General features: G+C 39.2%; 1 protein-coding gene across 8 annotated transcripts in view; it reads left to right on the forward strand.

Annotated features, from left to right (window-relative positions):
- PTPRM (protein tyrosine phosphatase receptor type M) overlaps positions 1-24,519 on the forward strand; it is a 771,793-nt gene that overhangs the window by 489,877 nt on the left and 257,397 nt on the right. For all 8 annotated transcript variants that reach the window (XM_070629469.1, XM_070629471.1, XM_070629470.1 and 5 more), the window contains exons 10-11: positions 155-356; positions 4,494-4,596. In XM_070629469.1, coding sequence (XP_070485570.1) covers positions 155-356; positions 4,494-4,596 — 305 coding nt within the window. The remainder of the gene's footprint in view (positions 1-154; positions 357-4,493; positions 4,597-24,519) is intronic.

Raw genomic sequence — 24,519 nt, forward strand, 5'->3', positions numbered from 1 at the left:
CCCTTCACTGGACCCAGGATTTGAAGACTCTAAGTGAGTAGGAGAGCTCATCATAAAGTGTCTGACAGTGTGTACATCAGAGGGGTTATTGGATAAAGATGCAGTCTTGGTCCATCTGCTCCAGATATTTTATCGCATTCTTATTCTCTTGCAGATCACCTACAAAGCAGTCAGTTCCTTTGACCCAGAAATAGATTTATCCAATCAAAGTGGAAGAGTTTCAAAACTGGGAAATGAAACCCATTTTCTATTTTTTGGACTGTATCCGGGGACCACATACTCCTTTACCATCCGAGCTAGCACAGCTAAGGGTTTTGGACCTCCAGCAACAAATCAGTTCACCACCAAAATATCAGGTATATTGTGTATTCATGAATTATGTCTTTTATCAGAAGTAGCATTTTTGTTCTTTTTATTCCCATTGTCAAGTATCCAAAGTTCACCCAAACTTAGATTAATTTGTATTCAAATTAATATTTTGGGGTTTCTGAAAATCAGACTCAATGGAATTAAAGTACTACAAATATTTATAATTTGGGAGCTTAAGATCATCCTGTGTTATAAAGCAGCCACTGTTTAACAGTTTGCATTGGAGGACTTGGACAGGAGCAGAAGGTTCTGTTCTGTACACTCTTAGCCACTTGACCATCCCAAGTTACCAGAGTAGCAGTGTTGGACAGATCTCTGTAATGAGCCATGAATGACTGAGTGGTCAGCAGAAAGACAGCAGTATATGGAGTCCACTTCCAGAAGGATCAGCCTTCCTTGGTATTTAGTAGTTTCACCATTAGTAGTTTCAAGTCCTGAAGAGAGAGGTGACAATAGAGGGGTGGCACCAGGCGCTCATGGCCTCTAGCTTTTTGCTTGTAGAGACTCAATTATGCCATCCAACAAAAGACATAGTTTGAGAAATATTTCTGGGCATGTGCAGCTGAGCAGAACATGTCTGTGCTTGAGCCTGGAGGAAATGGAGTTGCCATCTGGTGTGGGATATGTAACAGCAGGAAACACAGTTCCAGGGATGTCTTCTTTTCTCATTTTTCCCCTTGGATGTGAGGGGGGAGATGTTGAGTTTAACTGTTTTGGCTGGGGGTAGGTGAGCAGGACGTGGGGAAGTGTTGAGTTTGACTGTTTTGGTTGGGGTAGGTGAGCAGGAAGTGGGGAAGTGTTGAGTTTGTTTTGGTTGGGGTAGATGAGCAGGGCGTGGGGAGGTGTTGAGTTTAACTGTTTTGGCTGGGGGTAGGTGAGCAGGACGTGGGGAAGTGTTGAGTTTGACTGTTTTGGTTGGGGTAGGTGAGCAGGAAGTGGGGAAGTGTTGAGTTTGTTTTGGTTGGGGTAGGTGAGCAGGAAGTGGGGAAGTGTTGAGTTTGACTGTTTTGGTTGGGGTAGATGAGCAGGGCGTGGGGAAGTGTTGAGTTTGACTGTTTTGGCTGGGGTAGGTGAGCAGGAAGTGGGTAATTGTTGAGTTTGACTGTTTTGGCTGGGGTAGGTGAACAGGGCGTGGGGAAGTGTTGAGTTTGACTGTTTTGGTTGGGGTAGATGAGCAGGGCGTGGGGAAGTGTTGAGTTTGACCGTTTTGGCTGGGGTAGGTGAGCAGGAAGTGGGGAAGTGTTGAGTTTGACTGTTTTGGCTGGGGTAGGTGAGCAGGGCGTGGGGAAGTGTTGAGTTTGACCGTTTTGGCTGGGGTAGGTGAGCAGGAAGTGGGGAAGTGTTGAGTTTGACTGTTTTGGCTGGGGTAGGTGAGCAGGGCGTGGGGAAGTGTTGAGTTTGTTTTGGTTGGGGTAGATGAGCAGGGCGTGGGGAAGTGTTGAGTTTAACTGTTTTGGTTGGGGTAGATGAGCAGGGCGTGGGGAAGTGTTGAGTTTGTTTCAGTTGGGGTAGGTGAGCAGGGAGTGGGGAAGTGTTGAGTTTGTTTTGGTTGGGGTAGGTGAGCAGGAAGTGGGGAAGTGTTGAGTTTGTTTTGGTTGGGGTAGGTGAGCAGGAAGTGGGGAAGTGTTGAGTTTGACTGTTTTGGTTGGGGTAGATGAGCAGGGCGTGGGGAAGTGTTGAGTTTGACTGTTTTGGCTGGGGTAGGTGAGCAGGGCGTGGGGAAGTGTTGAGTTTGACTGTTTTGGCTGGGGTAGGTGAACAGGGCGTGGGGAAGTGTTGAGTTTGACAGTTTTGGCTGGGGGTAGGTAAGCAAGAGGCAGGAAGGGGCTCAGTCTTTTAATGTCAGTGTTTACTAAATAATATTTAGCCTGATTTTTATATCGTTGTCCCTCACTCCTAGTTTCGTAGAAGTTTTTGTTTAGAATTTTTGTTTAGAATTGAAGGACGGGAAGTACTCACAACTAGAGTACTGTAAGCATTCTACTAGGTTTTGAGGGAGGGAAGTTTGAAATGATTTAAGCAATTATAACATGGGAAAATTTTTTATTCTGTGAAGATTTTATTTATAAGCACAAACTTGACTTGAAGTTTAATATACTCTTGATATTTGATATAAAGCATTAGGTTTTAAGAACAATGTGGAGAGTTGGGAAAGAGGGAAAAATCCTTGGGAGATAGAAAAATTAGAGGTTAGGAAAATGACACAAGTTGTACAGATGAGTGAGTAGAAAGACCACTGGACCTAGAATCAGAAAATCTGGGTTCTAGTCATAATTTTACCGTGTACTTCCTCTGTGATGTTGATCAGGTGAATTTATCCCTGGGTATGAACTAAGATGATATTATCTGGTGCATAAATTTATCATGGAGATTTAAAGAGAAATTGTGTACCAATGTGTATACCTTCAAGCTCTTTTTTAGGTAATTTTCCCCTACGGAAACCATATTTCAAAGATTAATATTTTAAAGAGGGTATTCTTTTAGAAAAAAATAATTTATTTTTACCATCTTCATTAGATAAAAATTCTGGTTGATTTGAGTCACTGTTAGCCCCCCCAAGGTCATACAGTTCGATCGAAAAGCAAAGACAGCTGACATTTTAGTTAGCCTAAGAAGGGTCATCAAGAAAAACTATTTGATTTTTTTTTAAGATTTTATTTTTCTCCCAAAGCCCCCCAGTACATAGTTGTGTATTTTTTAGTTGTGGGTCCTTCTAGTTGTGGCATGTGGGATGCCGTCTCAGAATGGCTTGATGAGTGGTGCCATGTCCGCACCCAGGATTTGAACCGGTGAAACCCTGGGCCACCAAAGCAGAGCATGCGAACTTAATTAACCATTCGGCCACGGGGCCGGCCCCACTATTTGATTTTTATATTGAAAAAAATTTTATAGTTTGTAGGTCCCTATCTTGTACTTTCATGGACCTCAGATAGAGAACTACTCTCTGTACAAAATGTAATTCTATATTATGAATTGGAGTTAATTTTTAATAGAATTGGAGTTAATTTTTAATGCTGAGAAAATCTAACAATTGGAACTGAGATATAGCCCGTGTCTTTACATAAAAGCATTTTATATGTAAGAGATTTTAAAAACCTGTATTTACAAGAAGTGATCTCTAGCATTCTCATCAGATACCTGTCTATACCTATGGATCTTAAAGAAAGACCATGTGCCCTCCCTTATCACAGCCTGCATGAGATGAATTCTCCTGTCGTGGTGAAGACAGAATTACCAAAGAGCTCAGCTGTTGTCTTCTCTTGATAAGACTTAACAATCTAGTGAACAAAGAATGAGAGGAAGTGGCCCTGGAAATAGCATTCACATTGGGAAGAGAACTGACATTTACAGAATTATATTTGCCTGTCTTTCTTTATCTGTTATCTCTTTGAATTCTCATAATAGCCCTAGAGGATATTTTCCTATTTTGAAAGATAAGTAAACTGAAATTACAGAGATAATTAATGTGCCGAAGGTCTGATGCTGGTTAAAACAAAACAGCAAAAAGTCAAACCCAAGAAGTAACCCTTTCTTACTTCAATTCCCATGTCTTCTCCACTCTCATGCTGTCTCTGAGAGCCCACAAGTGGGCACTAATTTCAGTGAGCCTCTCTGGCTCCAAAGGTCCTCTTCCAATCCCCAGATGGATCTTTGCTGCACGAGAAACCTTGGCTTAGATGGAAGAAGCGTAAAGTTCAGTTTTATGATCCTAGTAATTATTTCTTAAATATGCATTTGAAGTAAATGTTTTCTTGAAGAAAAGCATATGTACAGAAAAGTTCACAGCTTAGAAGTGTACAGCTGAATGAATTTTCACAAGCTGACTGCAGCCATTTAGTGAGACTCCAAATTGAGAAACAGAGTATTACTAACACTTCACAAGCTCCCCTCATGCCCTCTGCCAACTTAAACACAGGATCAAAGGAGTCAGCACATCCTGGTTTTAGCAGTTGTCCTGATATTCTGTGTAGGACGTATACAGAAAGGCTCTTCATGGTTGGTTGATAGCTGCAATTTAAGCTAAGGGTACTGTGTTCTTAATGTTCTTTGTAAATGAAAGTAAAAAGAAAACTAAAAGGATAAACCAGATATAATGAGTCTCCCGTGTTTTGCATTTCCCCCAGCACCCTCTATGCCGGCTTATGAACTTGAGACCCCTTTGAATCAAACTGACAATACAGTGACGGTCATGCTGAAACCTGCACACAGCCGAGGCGCACCTGTCAGGTATGGAGCAGGGAAGGGGTGGGCTGGCCCTAGAGAGAGAAAAAGTAAAATCAAGCTGGTTAATTTCTCAAATGTGTTTTCCAGAGATTTGCTACCAACCTCAGTCAGCATGTAAACTCATATCTTTATTAACTCTAATTAAAAGAAATGAGTGAGGAAAAGGGAAGTGCTTTGATGTGGAGTGATCAAGTGTTGTGTAAAGAGTTTGATTCTGATGGAAGTGAGTTGTTCTTTGAAGATAAGAACAAAAGCTCCAGTCTTTTGAGAGGTGGCTTTACTTTTAAAAGGTAATTGCTGCTGCAATTTAGTTCCCAAGGGCAGATGACATTTTATCCTGAGATCTATTCTTTAAATGGACCTTTGGGAGCTTTTTTGTTTACCTGGGTTTTTTAATCAGTTAACTTTAGTAAATCGGCTAATTTCTCAATTGACTATGTAGTATATAATTATTTTTTAAAAAGAAACAGATTATTGGAAAGATCACTGTGAAGTCTTCATTCAAACAGATTTAAGTTTATTACTGGCATGTAGGCCCCATTTCTCATTCCATGATAATTTATATAGCTAAGAAATTACAAAGTGTAACTTTTACAGTGAATGAATAAAATAAATTTATTCTTCCTAGGAAGGAGCAAAGGAATGCCTGACTACCGCTTGAGTATGAACTTGTCATAAACTCATTAATCTATTTAAATGAAATTTCTACCTGTTTCAGAGGGATTTAGATATTTTGTATTATCAGAATGGGTTTTATTCAAAATAATCTATTATTTTGAATAGTGTACTCCAAGGAAACATTTACATTCACGTTAAGGCAACATAGGGTTTGTTTCCATGTTCCTTTGTAGAATTTTATTTCATTAACCTTTTAAAACCTGGCTCTGTTTGATCACGTTTTCACAGCAATATCGTAGGGAGATTGTTTGGATTTCTTTCTATTTGATAAGATGTAGACATATCTCAGTTCATAGAATCAGGAGTAAAAACAGAACAATATAAGTTGACAGTAAAGTCAAATTAGAGTGGAATCACAGAAACTTTTGCTTGAAAATCTACAAAACTTTATGCAACAATTTTTAGTTTACTCTATTGACTTTCAAACTTAGTAGCTCATGTAAGAGATTTAGGATTGCCGTTCATAGGTGCAGTTTGTGAGAACACTATGAAATATACAAAAAGTCTATTCCAAATTTCAGATATTATTGCTGCTAAAAAAGTGATGCCACTGACACTCCGCAGGCACCTTGGGTTGATTTGTGCAGTGCTGAGGGGTTGCACTAACCCGGATGACCCATGGCACATGCTCCTTAGATGGCTGTCCAAGACTCAAGTGTACCTGTGGCTGAGGGTCAGACTTTTTCCACTCCAGAAAGCTGAATTATCATTAAATGAAAATTGACTCTCTGACAATGGCCTTGGGAGCATCATTTTTTTCTGACCAATTTCACAGTTGCCCAGACTCAGCAATAATGGGCCGTTGGGATGGGAGTCAGTGTTCTACTGTAGAAGCATTATGATACAATGAAAGGGTAAAGGTCAGGCAGTTTCAATGCCTCCAGACAGAAGGAAGTGAAATCCTAACCTTTCTCCAACATAGCCAGTTATGCCTTTTTCTACTTTATTCTTATATAAACTCCTTTTATACATTTTCTATTCCTGTCCTGTTGCATCTTTCTTTCAAACCCTTTCAGTCAGATTTCCATCCATGTTTTTGTATGGATGTTTCCAAGTCTTAAGTTTTCAAATAATATTCCTTTGGGCAATCTGTGTTAGCCGTTATCTCTTTAAGGTGTTACTTGCATTTCAAACTACTGTTTGCATTTTCTATCATAGGCCCTGCTAAGGCATTATTTTGTTGTCTACTTCTACACATCTCTAGTTGTTTTTGAAGACTTTGGAGCCTTACTAGCTAGTTAATTGTAGATATCCTCAGGCTTTCTATTCTTATAGCTGAAAAAATACAGATTCAAATACTTCTCAGAGTGTCCAAAATAGATAGCTTTCACCACAGGTTTTCCATCATTTTATCAGGCCCAGCTCTCTCACTCTGCTAAGATTTCAGTTTGTATTGTCGCATCTTCTTTCACAGTTGTCGTAATGCCCTAATTTCCAGTTCAGTACTGCTCTGCTTTGATTAAACATCATCTTGTTATTGGCTAAATGTTCCTCAAATTTGCCAGGGTCATTTGCATTCTGCCTCCAATAGACCGTCTTCCACAATGGTAGCATCTTGAAATTAATAAATTTACTGTGTTCATCATCTGAATCTAAGGCTGGAATCAGGATCACTTCTCGTGGGACACTGTTCAGTAAGCATTTGAGGGAAATCCACTACAGATAACCCTTTACTGGAAGGGTGCTTGTCTTAAATGGGTTAGTTTTATTGGCACAAATTTGAGAGCGGGAATTATCTCAACCTCACCTGTCAAAGGATTTCTTTTTTTTCTGTTCAAAGGATTTGTTATTATAGTACAACATAACGGGACTGATTATCTATTGAGTAGATGGAAGACCAATATATCTAGAAAGACTATTTTGGAAAAAATGTCCATAATAGTCTCAAAATAAATGGAGTATATGAAAAATTCCAATTTTATTTTATGTTTAGAGAAATAAGAACTCTGATTAGGAAATCATAGAGACCTAAAATATAAAGCCATAATGTAGATTAGAAGATTTGAACACATCTGCAAAATGCACATGTAATCAGACTGCAATACAAGAAAGCTGTTCTCAAATGATAAGATAAATACTAGAAGAAAGAGGGGAAATAGAAGAGAACATCTGTTTGCCTCCCTGGATTTTGCACAGTATTATGTGTTCAAAAATACTGTCATTGTGTGATTTCCAAAACCCATTCTTTCAATGGATTTGATTTTTCTTTAATCCATATTCACTGGTGTTGAAAATTCAGTCGTACTTCATGTGTGCACTTCACTAAGTAAGGTGGTTGTGTATTGATTCCACTATAAACACTCAGCTTAGTTAATGCAGATTCTTGAAATTGCACGGAACTTTCAATGTAAATGATTGTTGTCTTTTTATTGATCAACACATCAGCTCTGTCACATAAAATTATTTAGATCCTGAGGTGGCCAGGAAGAACATGAATTCCATCATTCCATCCAGTAAACTAGCACCTAGGATAGAATTTTAATGTCTGTGTATGGAGTCAATTTTTTTTCTTTAGTAAGACAGGGAAAAGCTTAATTTTCTTTTACTTGTTTAGAATCACCTCATTTCTCTCTCTCCTCCTCTCCACTGTTCATTCCATACAGACACAATCCAACAGAGAATATCCTTGTAATTTGCCAGTAAAAGAGCAGTACTCTAAATAATGAGTTTTACACAAACTGTTGTGCTTTGCTTGCACAATGAAAATTCTCTGTGGTTTTACTCTTGCATATGTGTATATATGTATATAAATATAACCTACTGTGTGCAATATCCCGCGTTCATGATGTTTTATAACTTCTAATGGTCTAGGCTTCAGACTAAGTCACATTTTTGAGCCTTAGGTGATAGTCTTTTTAAATGACTCTCATTTTTCTTTGTTAGGCATTGTTCATAAATGTTTTGGAGCTATATGTCTTCTTAATTAAAACTCAGTACTTGAGTATGTTAATTAATTAAACATTCTGATATTCATTTCAGTGCAATATTAAAAGATTACCAAATCATCCTTTGATTCATTCATTCAGGAGAAACTATTGAGTGGGGAAAACATCTGTTATGGTTGTCTATTGTGGGGATGGGAGGTGGGCAGTAATCACATCAAGACCAAAATGTCAAACCGGTGCCTAAGCACGTGAATGCAATTTTAATTTACAGTAGCCACTTTGTTCTTCTATTTGTAGCCCTAATTATGTTAATGCTCTACTCTTCTTGTCATTGGCAACTTACTATACTGTGGTTGTCTTCACAATTGAATGCTTCCTTAACAGTTATATTTAAAAAGCAGTTTGTGAATAGTTTCTGTTGCTGAGAGTCAGGGCCAATCTTAAATCAAATAGAGACTTCACGACATTATGAATGGGGAAGAGATGAGGGCGTAAGGAATGGAAGAAATATTTTGCCTTGCTTTTTTTAATGATGTGTCTTAGGTGAAGTAAGATTTCAAATGAGATAGGAAATATTTCCTGTTAGTAGAGAGCAAGCATAAATTCTTTATTCATCCAAAACACTTCTGATTTTTTTTAAAAAAGACTTGTATCATAAAACAACTTTAGTTTCATATATAAATCAAGAATTTATTTTTATGTAATATGTCCAAATTTTTATTATATTGATCTTGCCTTGAATTCATTATCGTGATAGACTACAGATGTGTGCTATTCTCACTTATTCCTCTGTCATTTTTTCCTTTGCTGCTTTGCCTTATGTAGGTGATTAGGAAAATGTGTACAGTGGAGATATTAAAGCCTTGTTGTTAACTTCTAATATTTCCTGATTTACTCAAGCTACTCATCAAATAACAAAGACAGAAAATTAAAAATGTATTAAAGGATACTATTTTTTCTCATTATCAAGCTCTTTGTCCTTTGAAAACTCATTCTGTGTTCTTAGAACAAGGTGAAGGACAAGTTTTCAGTCCATTGAGGATAAATAAGCAGTAAAGTAATTGTACTTATTTTAAGAAAATTTGTTACGCTTCCTAAAAATGTTTGATTTGATCCTGGAGTTATACAGAAAATGAGACTGATTCTCCTCGTGGGCCATCAGCCTCACTCATGTCCCCAGCTGGTTGGCACACGGCAGTTTTTGTGAAAGGGACTCAGCATGACAGTCTCAGGGAACCTGTGAAAACTGCCACCTCAGATGGAACAAAGAGATCTTTTGACAGTAAAAGCAAGGAAAGAGGTCATTATTATTATCGAAAGGTAGGAGATAATTGTGCATTTTGTTTTAAGAAGTTTCCTAGCTTAGGAATTACAGTTGTTGGCATATAATTGATTATGGTTTAGAAGTTTGATATTTTGAAGTATGGACCAGGTTTGTTTTTTGTTAAGGTGGCAGCAATCCATTTGATTGCCTGCCATCTATAAGTCCAAGAAAAGACATTTCACTCCATTAACGCTAGCTTCTTGGACTTCTCATTCTCTTCTCCTTTGTGCAGGGAGCCTTTGTGATGTCAGCATTGTAGGGTTCCTGTGATAATTAAATGTGGTCATATTTTTTAAAACACTTTAAGCCATACTTTGCACATACTAAAAGCTGCACATGTTTGTTCTTGCTGTGGTGCTCTCCAAACCATATCAGTAGGTGGTTTCTGTTAGTTCTTTTCATAAGACTAGCCCTCGTCCTCTAACTTTTCCTTTGTGTGTTTCATTTTATTCAAACCTGTTATCACAAAATTTCTAATTTTACATAAAAAATAAATTAATGATTTAGCAATTTTCTCTATCAATAAAATCATAATTTTTCTATAAATTCTGATATCTCTGCTGCATTTTAAAATTTGATTGCATCTCGCTACCTGTTTGTTTATGATTTGCATGTTTTTAGAAATTAATATTATAAATAGGTAATGAACTTTCCCCTGGCCCCACTTCTGTAGTATGACAAGTCTTAAGGAAAGTCAGATGTTTCCCTGTTGACCCCTGAATCATTAGCTAATTATGGTCAAAACACTTAACAATATAACAAAAGGAAACTGATCTTGTGTTTATAACCATGCTAAAAGTAAAGTTTACCACATGACAGCCCGTGAAGTGACAGTGAGGCATGGAACTCGTGTGGCTCAGTGAAGTCTGTGTTCTATTTGACTGTGAAGAATCCGATCCTTCCACTTTCTTAAAAGAAAGATATTTGTGATTCAAATGCCATTTTATGATTATGTTAGAATCAAATCCCCAGATTCTAAAAATTATTCTTTTAATCAGAATACTTTTGCCCAAGAGTTTGATCCTAGCTCAGAGGAGCCAGTTAAATAGCAATTTGGAAGTATTGATTATTATTATTTTTTCATAAGTTGAACCAAATTAAATTTTATTTATGTTTCAAAAGATACCTAAAAAAAGCAAAAAGACAAGCAACAAACTGGGAGAAGATATTTGTTAACTGACAAAATATTTGTATTGAGAACATATGTAAAGAACATGTTCAAATCAATAGAAAATACAGCAGAAAAAATGGTTAAAAATTATGAACAGATATATCACAGACAAGACCAAAAAACATGAAGAGATATGATAGATGACTCATTATTTTCTTTTTAATTTGACTTCATAATAGTTTACATCACTGTGAAGTTTCAGTTGTACATTATTTCTTGTGTGTCCCCACATAGGTCCCCTTCACCCCCTGTGCCCACCACTTACCCCCCTTCCCCTGGTAACCACTGAACTGTTTTCTTCGTCCATGTGCTTGTTCATATTCCACATATGAGATAAATCATCTGATGTTTGTCTTTCTCGTCTGGCTTATTTCACTAAGCATAATTCCCTCTAGGTCTTTCCATGTTGTTACAAATGGGATGAATTTGTCTTTTTTTCTGGCTGAGTAGTATTCCTTTGTATATATATATATATACCACCTCTTCTTTATCCAATCATCAGTTGTTGGGCACTCAGATAGTCTCTATGTCTTGGCTATTGTGATTAGTGCTGCGACGAACATATGTTACTTAGGATTGTTGATTTCAAGTTATTTGGGTAGATACCCAGTAGTGTGATAGCTGGGTCATAAGATAGTTCTATTTTTAGTTTTTTGAGGAATCATACTGTTTTCCATAGTGGATGTACCAGTTTGCATTCCCACCAACAGTGCATGAGGGTTCCCTTCTTTCTACATCCTCTGCAGCACTTGTTATTTTTAGTCTTAGTGATTATAGCCACTTTAACATGCATAAGGTGATATCTTAGTGTAATTTTGATTTCCATTTCCCTGATGATTAGTGATGTTGAACATCTTTTCATGTGTTTATTGGCCATCTATATATCTTCTTTGGAAAAATGTCTGTTCATATCCTCTGCCCGTGTTTTGATCGGGCTGTTTGTTTTCTTGTTGTTCAGTTGTGTGAGCTCCTTATATTTTATGGAGATTAACCCCTTATCGGATATATGATTTGCAAAAATTTTCTCCCAATTAGTGGATCATCTTTTGGGTTTGATCCTAGTTTCTTTTGCCTTGCAGAAGCTCTTTAGTCTAATGAACTCCCATTTGTTTATTTTTTTCTTTTGATTCCCTTGTCTGAGAAGAGATTGTATTCAAAAAGATCCTTTAAAGTTCAGTGTCAAAGAGTGTACTACTTATATCATCTTCCAGGAGTTTTATGGTTTCAGGACTAGCCTTCAAGTCTTTGATCCATTTTGAGTTTATTTTTGTGTATGGCGTGAGATAATGGTCTACTTTCATTCTTTTGCATGTAGCTGTCCAGTTTTCCCAACACCGTTTATTGAAGAGACTGTCTTTTCTCCATTGTATGTTCTTGGCACCTTGGTCTAAGATTAGCTGTCCATACGCATGCAGTTTTATTACTGGGCTTTCAGTTCTATTCCATTGATCTGTGTGCCTGTTTTTGTACCAGTACCATGCTGTTTTGTTCACTATGGCTTTGTAGTACATTTTGAAGTCAGAGAATGTGAGGCCTCCAGCTTTGTTCTTGTTTTTCAGCATTCCTTTAGCAATTCGGGGTCTTTGGTTGCCCCATATGAATTTTAGGATTCTTTGCTCTATTTCTGTGAAGAATGTCATTGGGATTCTGATTGGGATTGCATTGAATCTGTAGGTTGCTTTAGGTAGTATGGACATTTTAACTATGTTTATTCTTCTAATCCATGTGCATGGAATCTCTTTCCATCTCTTTATGCCATCATCTATTTCTTTCAATAATGTCTTAGAGTTTTCATTGTATATGTCCATCACCTCCTTAGTTAAATTTATTTCTAGATACTTTATTCTTTTTTGTGTGTGATTGTAAACGGAATTATATTCTTGAGTTCTCTTTCTGTAAGTTCGTTATTAGAGTACAGAAATGTGACTGATTTTTGTAAGGTTGATTTTGTACCCTGCAACTTTACTGTAGTTGTTAATTATTTCTAATAGTTTTCCGATGGATTCTTTAGGGTTTTCTCTATATAAGATCACGTCGTCTGCAAACAGTGAGAGGTTCACTTCTTCACTTCCTATTTGGATTCCTTTTATTCCTTTCTCTTGCCTAATTGCTCTGGACAAAACCTCCAGCACTGTGTTGAATAAGAATGGTGATAGTGGGTATCCTTGTCTTGTTCCTGTTCTCAGAGGGATGGCGTTCAGTTTTTCCCCATTGAGGATGATGTTGGCTCTGGGTTTGTCATATATGGCCTTTATTATGTTGAGGTAATTTCCTTCTATCCCAATGTTGTTAAGAGTTTTTATCATAAATGGCTGTTGGATCTTGTCACATGTTTTCTCTGCATCTATTGAGATGATCATGTGGTTTTTATTCCTCAGTTGGTTAATGTGCTGTATCACGTTGATTGATTTGTGGGTGTTGAACCATCCCTGTGTCCCTGGAATAAGTCCCACTTGATCATGATATATGATCTTTTTGATTTATTGCTGTATTCGGGTTGCCAATATTTTGTTGAGGATTTTTGCACCTATATTCAGCAGTGATATTGGCCTGTAGTTTTCCGTTTTTGTCTTGTAATATTTTTTATTGTTTATTCACAAAAATGTTCGTCTCTTCATTTTCTTTTCTTGCTGAAATGCCAATATTATTTTGAGAAAGAAAAGACTATAGTGTACCCCATAATGCCAAGTTTACCTTAAGATCCAAAGATTCTAAAATATAAATTTAAAGGTAGCTTGATTTTAAATTCACCTGTTATAAATTAATGTATAAGTTCCAGATCTAAACAATGCTGTGCTATAAATTAACTTAGAAACTACTGAATCTACCAGTAATTAATAATCAAGATCATTATGACCTAAGATACAAGATAGCGTCAGGTGTCATGCATAGCTTTTAGCCAGGAGGAATCACTCTTTGCTCCTGTGGCATATTCTAAGGAGGAAACTATTCTAATATTCAAATAATTGCTCTGCTTTATGTGCCACATGCATTGTGGACCTAACTTTTAAAACGAGGCCCATGACATAGGGAAAGAACATACTCTTTGGAGTTAAACCTAGTTTTAAATCCTGTCTCTTTCATTGACTAACTAAGTGGCCATTACAAATGTGTTAACATCTCAGAGCCTCGGGTCCCTCATCTCTCCAGAACAAGGCCCATAGCATCTTCCCTCATGGAGTCATTGTTAGGTTACAGTTGTTCAGTACTCACTAGGTTCCAAGCACTGTGCTGAGCACGGGGGCACAGAGGAGCTTGTTATGGGTGCTCTTCTCCAGGGGTCAGCAGTCTAGACACAAGAGACTGACGTGTCATATGGTCTCCAGTTGCAGGGATGAGGACTGGCACCAGGGTGCCTGAAGGGGAAGGGCTGTACATCAGCAGGTCAGTGAGATTTCAGAGAGGAGCAGACTGGAGCTGAGCAGCTGAATCTTGGCAGGTGGATATTGTCAAGGGATGTATGTCACGGGGAGGTGTGCCGCAGGGAAGGTTAAGTATGTGGCAGGGAATAAATAATAAATGAGACAGAAAAGTTCCAAGAGGACAAGGAGGACTGCGTCAGTTGGCCTGATCTGAGAGTGAGAAGCGTGTTATAATTAGAGAGGCATGGAATGGAGGAAACAGCAAGGGAGATAGGGGCTGGATTGGGCAACCTTAAGGTCCATGCCAAGGAGTGGAGATTTATCCTTTAGGCGGTGAGTAGCCATTTAAGTGATTTACGTAAAATGTAAGGAAGATCAGCCCAGCAGTGGAAGGTGGGTTAGCAGGGGCGGGGCATAGGAGAGGTGAAAGGAGTTGCAGGCAGAGGATGTGCTGGGCCTTCCGGGGGTTCCTTTTCATAGGGCCCAGTTAAGATATAACTAACCCTTACGGTGTGAAGGGAAAGGGTTTTGCAAATGCCAAATGTTAATTTTCATTAGAGACAGGATCTAGAGGAATCAAAACATCTAGCCTTTTTAGAATAAAGAAGAGAATGTGTTGGCTAATCAAAGTGATTGGTGGTATTAACTGTTTAAAACATTGTTAAAGTGAATACTAGAACACCAGAATTTGAAAATGTAGCTTAGCAATGCCTGTTTATTGGAAATCACTAATTGTATGAACATTTTTAAATCCCAGTTTTCATAAGCAGTAAATATGTGGCATACTCAGTCCCTCTTGCTCAGAAGAACCTTCTGGATCTTTCTCATTTTGTTTCTGTCTAACTTCCTTTTACTGCATCAGCCTGACCCCTTTACCCTGAGCCTCTGCTAGCTACTTTTATGATGATTATTATATGTATTGGGGTGTGTATGCAATGACCACTGAATGGATGTGGCAATGTCTTTGCTTATTAAAAGCCAGAAGGCAAATACTTCTCCCAGTTCCAAAAGGAATGCCAGCAGTACGCTGAGTGGAAGATTGTGGCTAGTTCTTAACTGGGCCAGGGAAGAACCAAGTTTCTGATCATACTTTTTCTCATTCTTGCTATGCCCAAAGGAACCCACGCTTGGCTTCTCTCTGAAAAGATAAATGTCTGAGATTGGAACTACAGATGACCTGAAAGCCCTGGAGTGTCATTTACAGTAGAGGCCATACGTTAAACATCACTGCCTCCCTAGCAGTGAGAGCAGGCACTGCTGTGCGTTGGTCCACCATTCTGACCAGCAGCCTCAAAGCCCTCCCTCAGGGTGAGAGAGGTAGACGTACAAGTTGATCTCACTTTCTGTTGACAATAGAGAAAGTTACATGCCGTTTCTTTTCACCCATCTCTCTGGACCATCTGTAAATGTTACCAGAGGAATAATTTAAAAGTAGTCTCAATTATAAACCCACAGCACCAAAAGGTTGCAAATGCGTTGAGTTGAAAGGCATATTGCCTTAGTTATGAATCTCAAAGCTGCTATGCCATTTGCTCTCAGGAACTGCTGGGTCTTCCTAATGACAATGATTGATTCCACAGAGTTTAAGGGTTGAATTTCTAGAGGTGTTCTGAGCTAAACTGAAAGCCTTTGGAGATAAGATCTTGGGAATTCTGAAGGAGACTAACTGACTTGACTATAGATGCGTCACTTTAACTTTTTTAAGGTGTTGAAACCACATCTATACATGAGAAAAGATTACAAGTTCTAAGAGGCTGAGTCACGTGTTGGGCAGAGAGTGAAAGCCAACCAGTGTGCTGCTTAGAGGCACGGACTTTCAGAGCCGAGGAGCAACCCGAGAGGATCTGACTTCTTTCCTCATGTTACAGTAGTACTTCTTGCTCCTATTCGGGAGGACACAGCCATATAATGAACTCTGTTTTATGTCATTCTCTTCAGCAGAATATTTTATTAAACAGCACTTATAACTGTATACAGTGTAATTGTATATAAAATATAATTGTGTCATGAAAATGCTGATTTGCCTACTGTTTCATCAAAAATTATTAAGTACTTTGTTATATTTTATGCCTGTGATGATTACCTATATTTGGTTTGCAGCTATGTAAGTAAATTAATACTCAATTTTTCAACCCGTTAGTCAATTATGGAGTGATGCTGGTTTTTTCAATGTTTCCATATCCCTTTTGAATTGTTCTCTAACTATGTCCCAGTTGTTTCACTTCTCTACTTTTACATAAAAGTGTTTTCCTGTCCAGTGTCAGTATGAGTATTTTCTGTTCAATGAGAAGTGAGAAGAGCTCTCTGTAGTTATTAGCATCTAGTTAACATTCTTGCCCTTTATAATACTGCAGAAGGATATGGGAAATTTTAGGGTTGACTTTTGACTATTGTTCATTCATTCTTCATTTGTTCACCAAATGCCTATTCAAGTTCAAGTCACTGTGCTAGGATGGTGATCATGATGTACAGAAAAGTCGAGGGGACTCTAAGAGCATATGACAGAAAGAAGAAATCTCAACAAGGGAATCAGCATTTGTCATTTAAGCTGAAACCCAAAGGAGCCAGGAAGTAGGAAGGGGCCAATCGGGCTAGAATGTGAGTGTAGGTCCACCAAGGAGAGGAGCAACCTGTAGAAAAGTCTGGGATGGGAGAAAGTAAAGAGATGTAAACAGTGGTCATCCTTGTAAATATAATTAAAAACACCTTTCATAAATGAGGTTTGACCAGCACTCAGGAGTGTTAGATTTATGTATTTAATGCTGACAGTGAGCATTTTCCCAGGTTAATCATTATATAAAATGTGTGTAAATGTAATACGAAATGAAAATGATCACAAAATGATTTTCATAATTTAGTTTCTGAATATCATTCAGTACCTCACACCTAATTAGGTGCGCAGTAAATATTTATTGAATTGAATCTCATTTTTTTCTTGTGAGCAGAAGTAATTATCACTGAAACTTTTATAGATAAGAAGCTAAGGGTCTAAAACCTCCTTTTAACTAGGTGGACATATCAAGACCAGGAAGAGTTTTAAATTTGTATTTCCATCCCTAAATAAAAGTTAAATGCCATGAGCCTTTCATGTAGTGCAGAAGCATAAAAGAATACCCTACCTTTACCCTTGAATTAATCTGGTTTTTTTTTTTTTAATGAGAAGAGAAACTCAGAAAGACTACCTCAGGTAAGCCCTTGCTACAAACTCAGCTTCTGTCAGGAGGTCACTGTAATCTTGCAGGCCTGTCCTGACACCTGATGCCTGCTTCTCACCCCACCTTGTCTCCTTTCCTGTCCATCCCCCATTGCTGCCTAGTTCACACTCGTGCCTCTCTCAGTTCTTCAATCCCACTCCACACTGTGGCTGCAGGGGTCTTTCACTCTCCTGCTTGATAATCCATCAGTGTTTCGCCATTGCTCTCAGGATGTATCCAGACTTCGTCGTCTAATATGGAAGGTGCCCGTTATCTAGTCGGTCCCTGGCTCAGCTTCCCCTTCAAGCCATGCTGCAGCTGAAATCATGTGAATATACTATACACACGGTACTGAGAATGTGCCAGGTTGCATTTGATGCTTCCTTAACATGGAATCTTCTCTCTTCTTCCCTCTTCTGTCCCACCTCCTACCCCCAACACACACAGACGATTGGACTATAGAAGGATTTTTGTTTGTTTGTTTGGTTGGTTTTTTTTCTTTTAAAGATTTTATTTTTTTTCCTTTTTCTCCCCAAAGCCCCCTGGTACATAGTTGTATATTCTTCGTTGTGGGTCCTTCTAGTTGTGGCATATGGGACGCTGCCTCAGCATGGTTTTATGAGCAGTGCCATGTCCGCGCCCAGGATTCGAACCAACGAAACACTGGGCCACCTGCAGCGGAGCGCGCGAACTTAACCACTCGGCCACGGGGCCAGCCCCTATAGAAGGATTTTTAATAGGGCAAAGATATGATTGGATTTGCATATTAGGTCAATCACTGGGGCAGGGACACAGAGGAAGTGAAGAGGCCCATGCATCTTCTGGATGAAAAGTTAAGAAGTGAGTGTTCCAGAGCCTGGAGCCTCGGCCCCCATCAAACACAGGGGCTCTTGGGTGGGAGGAGGCTGATGAGTGCTCCTGTGGTACGCTCTCTGAGTTCTCTCCAATGACTGAAGTCTTATGTAGAGTGATTGGAATCTGATCTTTCTATTGTAAATAATTTGTAGGACTTAATCCTTTAGAAAGGTGGCATCAGAAATTAAAAGAACGCTTGGCATGGACCAGAAGCCTTGTGTTTAGGCTGTATATTTACTGTTATGTGACCTTGGGCCATTCCTGTGAGCTCTGAGTCTCTCTTCAGTGCTAAAACTGGAGTCCAGTACGTGCCCTGCCTCTCTCACAGCGTTGTCATGAAGACTAATACAGGCGAAAGTTCTCTGTAAACTGAAGTGCTAAAAAAGAGTAAAACTATGATACCGGGATTTGCTTAACAAAACATGTTGACTAGATTGCTATTCAGTCTTCACTCCGTTTATTCCTTGCTTTTGGTAATATGCTTAAAATTTCTAATCCTTACTGTCCTTTAACTTTTATGCCAATAAACCATGATTATCATTTAAATAGCATCTGTGTTCTAAAGATAACCCATATTTTGACAATAATTTTATGGAGGTTGTAAGAAATATGTTAGGTGTTAATACTTTGCGTTCATTCTATAAAATTGCCAAAGTTTTAGAAGACCTTTTGTTCCATCAAAACACCACAGTAGTGAGAAAGCTTGTTGGTTAGAGTAGTTACAAATAACAGCTCTCTCCTAGGAAGGAAATGCAAGCAACCGGGGCTGGCCCCGTGGCCGAGTGGTTAAGTTCGCGCGCCCTGCTGCAGGCGGCCCAGTGTTTCGTTGGTTCGAATCCTGGGCTCAGACATGGCACTGCTCATCAAACCACACTGAGGTAGCGTCCCTCATGCCACAACTAGAAGGACCCACAACGAAGAATATACAACTATGTACTGGGGGCTTTGGGGAGAAAAAGAAAAAATAAAATCATTAAAAAAAAATGCAAGCAACCACAGGATGGAGTTTGATGATGCTGGGTTTAAATCCTGGCACCCATTTGCCCTGTTAACGTTGTGCAAGTTGTGTAACTGTTCTGAGTCTCATTCTCCTCATCACTTAGATGTGAGTAATAATACCTCCCTCAAAGGGTGGCTGGGAGAACTGATGACAGTAAGCGAGCGCTAAGGACAGCGTCTAACACGGATGTTACCTGCTCAATATAGGACAGCTTTTCTTATTTATTGTAGATGCTCTTCTGGCCTGTAATGATGGCAATGACTTATAGATAACATGGTAACCCTTTTCTTCTGCCCATGTGTTGGAAAATTTTCTAGGTCCTAGTATAATATTCCTGAACTTCAGTTATGATCTGAGCAGCTTGTGATGTAGGGACAGTAATTATAATAATAAATTTAAACACGAATAATCATTGTTTCTTGGATTAAGTAGCTCTAAAGCACTAGGTCCCTGCGTGGTCCTTTAGGAAATGATTTCTACTCGTCCAGAGCAGACTTCCTAGTTAGTTGCTGGCATCCTTGTTCACTGTTGAGAGAACCGAAGTCTGGAAAGGTTAGCTGCTCTACCCACTCTAACCCCACAGCAGTGCTCACTCCCTACAACCCTATGTGGCCACGTGAACCATCGGGAACCTGCCCCCTCTCAGGAGCAGTCCCCACTCCCCTCCTCTCAGCCCACAGACACCTTCCCTGCAGACTCTCTGTGGAACCAAGGTAGTTACAACTTCCTCTGCAGACATGGGCTGTTCTGCAAATTAACATCCCTTCTTTATTGTCTCTTCTAGTGTTAAGAAAACCTACCACACCTTTGTTTTTAGATGATGATTGTTGGAATCTTTGGGGTTATCCCTATTACTTCTTAGACATTAGAGGCAGGGGCTTTGTCGTCTTCATTATTTCTTTAAACTAATAACTTTAAACTTTGGCATTTTTTTAAAACTAACTTAACTTTGAAACTTCAACATTCTTAAAACTTTTCTTTTTGGTCAAGCCCAACCCCACCAAATCTGCTAAATGTTTAGTAAGAAAATTTTGAGAACTTGAAGAACTTGGATTAAACAAATTCATTTTAGTGTATTGGATTTTTTAATCAAATTAATCGATCTTTTTTTGTTAATGTGTTCTTTTTTGTTTCACCATTTTGTTGTTGTTAGCTCCAGGGCCAATCTTTATTTTATTTTATCTTTTATACCATGTATATTTTTTATTGTGGTCATAATAGTTTATAACATTGTGAAATTTCAGTTGTACATTATAATTTGTCACACACCATATACGTACACCCCTTCACCCTTTGTGCCCACCCTCCACCCCCCTTCCCCCAGTAACCACTAATTTGCTCTCTTTGTCTGTAAGTTTGTTTATATTCCACGTATGAGTGAAATCATACAATGTTTGTCTTTCTCTGGCTTATTTCAGTTAACATAATGCCCTCAAGTTCCATCCATGTGGTTGCGAATGGGACAATTTTGTCTTTTTTTGTGGCTGAGTAGTATTCCATTGTATATATTTACCATATCTTTTTTATCCAATCATCAGTCAGTGGGCACTTGGGTTGCTTCCAAGTCTTGGCTGTTGTGAATAATGCTTCAATGAACATAGGGGTGCATAAGTCTCTTTGAATTGTTGATTTCAAGTTCTTTGTGTAAATACCCAGTAGTGGGATAGCTGGGTCATATGGTATTTCTATTTTTAATTTTTTGAGAAATCTCCATACTATTTTCAACAGTGGCTGCACCAGTTAGCATTCCCACCAGCAGTGGATAAGGTTTCCCTTTTCTCCACAATCTCTCCAACATTTTGGGGGGGCGAGGGGTTTGCTTTTTCCCCCTAAATCCCCACAGTACATAGTTGTATATTTTAGTTGTGGGTCCTTCTAGTTGTAGTATGTGGGGCACCGCGCCAACGCGGCCCATAGAGCGGCACCATGTCCACGCCCAGGATCAGAACCTCGAAACCCCTGGCTGCTGAAGAGCATCACTCGAGCGCAACCACTCAGCCACAGGGCTGGCCCACATTTTTGTTTTTTGTCTTGGTAATTATAGTGATTCTAATGGGCGTAAGATGATATCTAAGTGTAGTTTTGACTTGCATTTCCCTGATGATTAGTGATATTGAGCATCTTTTCATGTCCATGTTGGCCATCTGTATATCTTCTTTGGAAAAATATCTGTTCATATCGTCTGCCCATTTTTTGATTGGGTTGGTTTATTTTTTTGTAGTTCATTTGTGTGCGTTCTTTTATATATGGAGATTAACCCCTTATCGGATATATGATTTGCAAATATTTTCTCCCAGTTAGTGGGTTGTTTTTTTATTTTGATCTTGGTTTCCTTTGCCTTCCAGAAGCTCTTTAGTGTGATGAAGTCCCACTTGTTTATTTTTTCTTTTGTTTTCTTTGTCTGAGAAGAAATGGTATTCGAAAAGATGCTTTTAAGTCTGATGTCAAAGAGCGTGCTGCCTATATTATCTTCCAGAAGTTTTATGGTTTCAGGTCTTAACTTCAAGTCTTTGATCCATTTTGAGTCTATTTTTGTGCATGGGGAAAGATAAAGATCTACTTTCATTCTTTTGCGTGTGGCTCTCCAGTTTTCCCAGCACCGTTTATTGAAGAGGCTTTCCTTTGCCTATTGTATGCTCTTGGCTCCTCTGTTGAAGATTAGCTATCCATAGATGTGTGGTTTTATTTCTGGGCTTTCAGTTCTGTTCCATTGATCTGTGTGTCTGTTCTTGTACCAGTACCATGCCGTTTTGATTACTATAGCTTTGTAATATATTTTGAAGTCAGGGATTGTGATGCCACCAGCTTTGTTCTTGTTTCTGAGGATTGCTTTGGCTATTTGGGGTCTCTTGTTGCTCCATATGAATTTTAGGACTCTTTGTTCTATTTCTGTGAAGAATGTCATTGGGATTCTTTTTTTTTTTTTTTAAAGATTTTATTATTTTCCTTTTTTTCCTCCCCAAAGCCCCCCGGTACACAGTTGTATATTCTTCGTTGTGGGTCCTTCTAGTTGTGCATGTGGGATGCTGCCTCAGTGTGGCTTGATGAGCAGTGCCATGTCCGCGCCCAGGATTCAAACCAAAGAAACACTGGGCCGCCTGCAGCAGAGTGCACGAACTTAACCAGTTGGCCACAGCGCCAGCCCCATCATTGGGATTCTGATTGGGATTGTGTTGAATCTTTAGATTGCTTTAGGTAGCATGAACATTTTAACTATGTTTATTCTTCCAATCCTTGTGCATGGAATATCTTTCCATTTCTTTCTGTCGTTATCTATTTCTTTCAGTTTATAGTATAGGTCTTTCACCTCCTTGGTTAAATTTATTCCTAGATATTTTATTCTTTTTGTTGTGATTGTAAATGGGATTGTATTCTTGGGTTCTTATTATGTTAGTTTGTTATTAGAGTTTGTTTCACCCTTTTTAATAGTCTCAAGAGAATCAAGAAAGAAAATACCAGCTCTTTTGAAATGCTTATAAATAACTTTTAAATTGTTCCCTCTTATTTATTGAAGAAACATAAACTGCAGGAGCATCTTAAGCCTTTTGGGCTAAATGTTCTTTTGTCCTAGTTCTTGAACCCTTTGAAAAGGGTCTGTCCTTTGCTAAAATTGTTTAAGGAAAGGAGCTCTAAATATCTGACTTCCAACCTAAAATTTTTCCTTTTTTCTTTGGGGTGTACACATAATCACAAAGATCAAAATGTCATCCAATGGTAAAACTTCAGTTTTTATATTACTATGTTGGCTTCTTTTTTTCTTACTCATTATGGCTGAATTGCTACACCATGTGTTAACAGCAGGTGTTAGATCCCTTAGTACCACCACCACCACCACCCTTCCCCCACCTGATTTTAGGCAAATTTTATTGTATTAAAAAATAATACTCTGGATTCCTTTACTGCCAGGAACAAAGATCATTTTTATTAATGTTGCTTCTAGGATGACAATGTCAGTCATCTCTTTGAAAATTCATTTTGAAAACGAAGTTTGTTCTTCAAGAACCCTTGAAAAGAAGCTTTAAAAATGGCAGGGGAAGATAATAATAATAGAGTAGATGTATTTGAGCTTTTATACAATGAAACTTAATTTAACTTTCCCTCAAACTCTACTTCAAACTTGCTTTTGTGCATGAAAATATACTGCATAGCTTTTCTTCCCCTATTATCCAAGTTTTCTTTTCTTCAGCATAATCTCCACTAACGGATTCTGTGTGTGAGGTCAGAGCTCCAGTGTTATGGCCAGGGCCTCTGGGGCAGGTGCGCCAGCGAGCACAGGCCCTCGTCCTCAGGGAGTGCCGGCCGGGCCTTCCCTGGAGAAGGCAGGGCAGAGAGGCGGCCCAGGGACAGGAGGGCCCGAAATGGCTCTCAGTGCCAAATCTGTCACCACCACCACCTCCCTCAGAAAAGCAACAAAATGCATGTGTAATATTCAGATTTGACTTTAATGATTAAAATGGATATTGAATGAAATACTTAAATTAAGAAATTATGGATGTTGTAACCTGAGGAGTGACTATAGAAGGTAGAAAGGGTAGTTCCAAATTTGTGTGTCAGTGGTGTGGAGAGAGGCAGGAGGGAACAAAGATCAAGCCTAGGCATGCTTGGGGGCTCCGTCCCCCGTGCACCCTAAAGAGCAGAGAGACCTCCGCTCCCGTTCCTTACGTCAGGCATCGTGGGTGGCCCTGGGGTCAAGACAACTAACCCTGCTTTGTCATGCCCTACATTGTGGTTCTGCCGGGAGCCGGGCGGTGTGGAAATAGAGTGAGGAAACCCTGCCACTCTTGGGATTACTATTGGGGTAATTCGGGGGGCTCTTGTGTATTAGGTCGGGACTTTGGCAGGAATCTGACCTGGGGCCGGCCCATTACCTTCAGTCTTCAGCACTATTGATAAAGGGTCTCCATGGGTTCTTGCAAGCAGCTTTTAGTGAGTCTGATGGAAACTTGTGGGGACTGCAGTGGGGTTTTGTTTGCACTAGTGGTTGGAGTGAATGGAGCCTGCACTGGGACTCTAAAGACTTTCGCTTTTTTGTTTGTTGCTGTCGCTTTATTTTTACTTTGGGGGAAGAGCTGGTGGCTGTGGGCAGTGCAGGGGCAGTCTTTGGGGTTACTGGCGGTAGGAATGGTTGGGTACTAGCTCCGGGCCAGATGTCCTCAGTGAAGTAGCTGCTACAAGGGATTTTGATGTGGATGTTGACACCCCTCCCCTGGGCCGCCTTGTTACCCTTTGTACAAACCCTTATCAGATCCTTGTCACGGGAGTTCTTTGTTTGAGTGACCTGTCTCTAACACCCTTAGTCTGGGCTTCTCGAGGACAGGGACAGTGTGTACCCAATTGCTGTTTTTATTCTTGTCCTGCCCGGCACAGGGCCTGGTATGTGATCAATATTGTGGAAAGGAAGGACAGAGGAAACATGAATGAAATAATTTTTTCTCATCTGTTGATGTCAGACTCGTC

This window comes from Equus przewalskii, chromosome 7 (genome assembly GCF_037783145.1).
Source record: "Equus przewalskii isolate Varuska chromosome 7, EquPr2, whole genome shotgun sequence".
In the NCBI taxonomy this organism is placed as follows: Eukaryota; Metazoa; Chordata; class Mammalia; order Perissodactyla; family Equidae; genus Equus; species Equus przewalskii.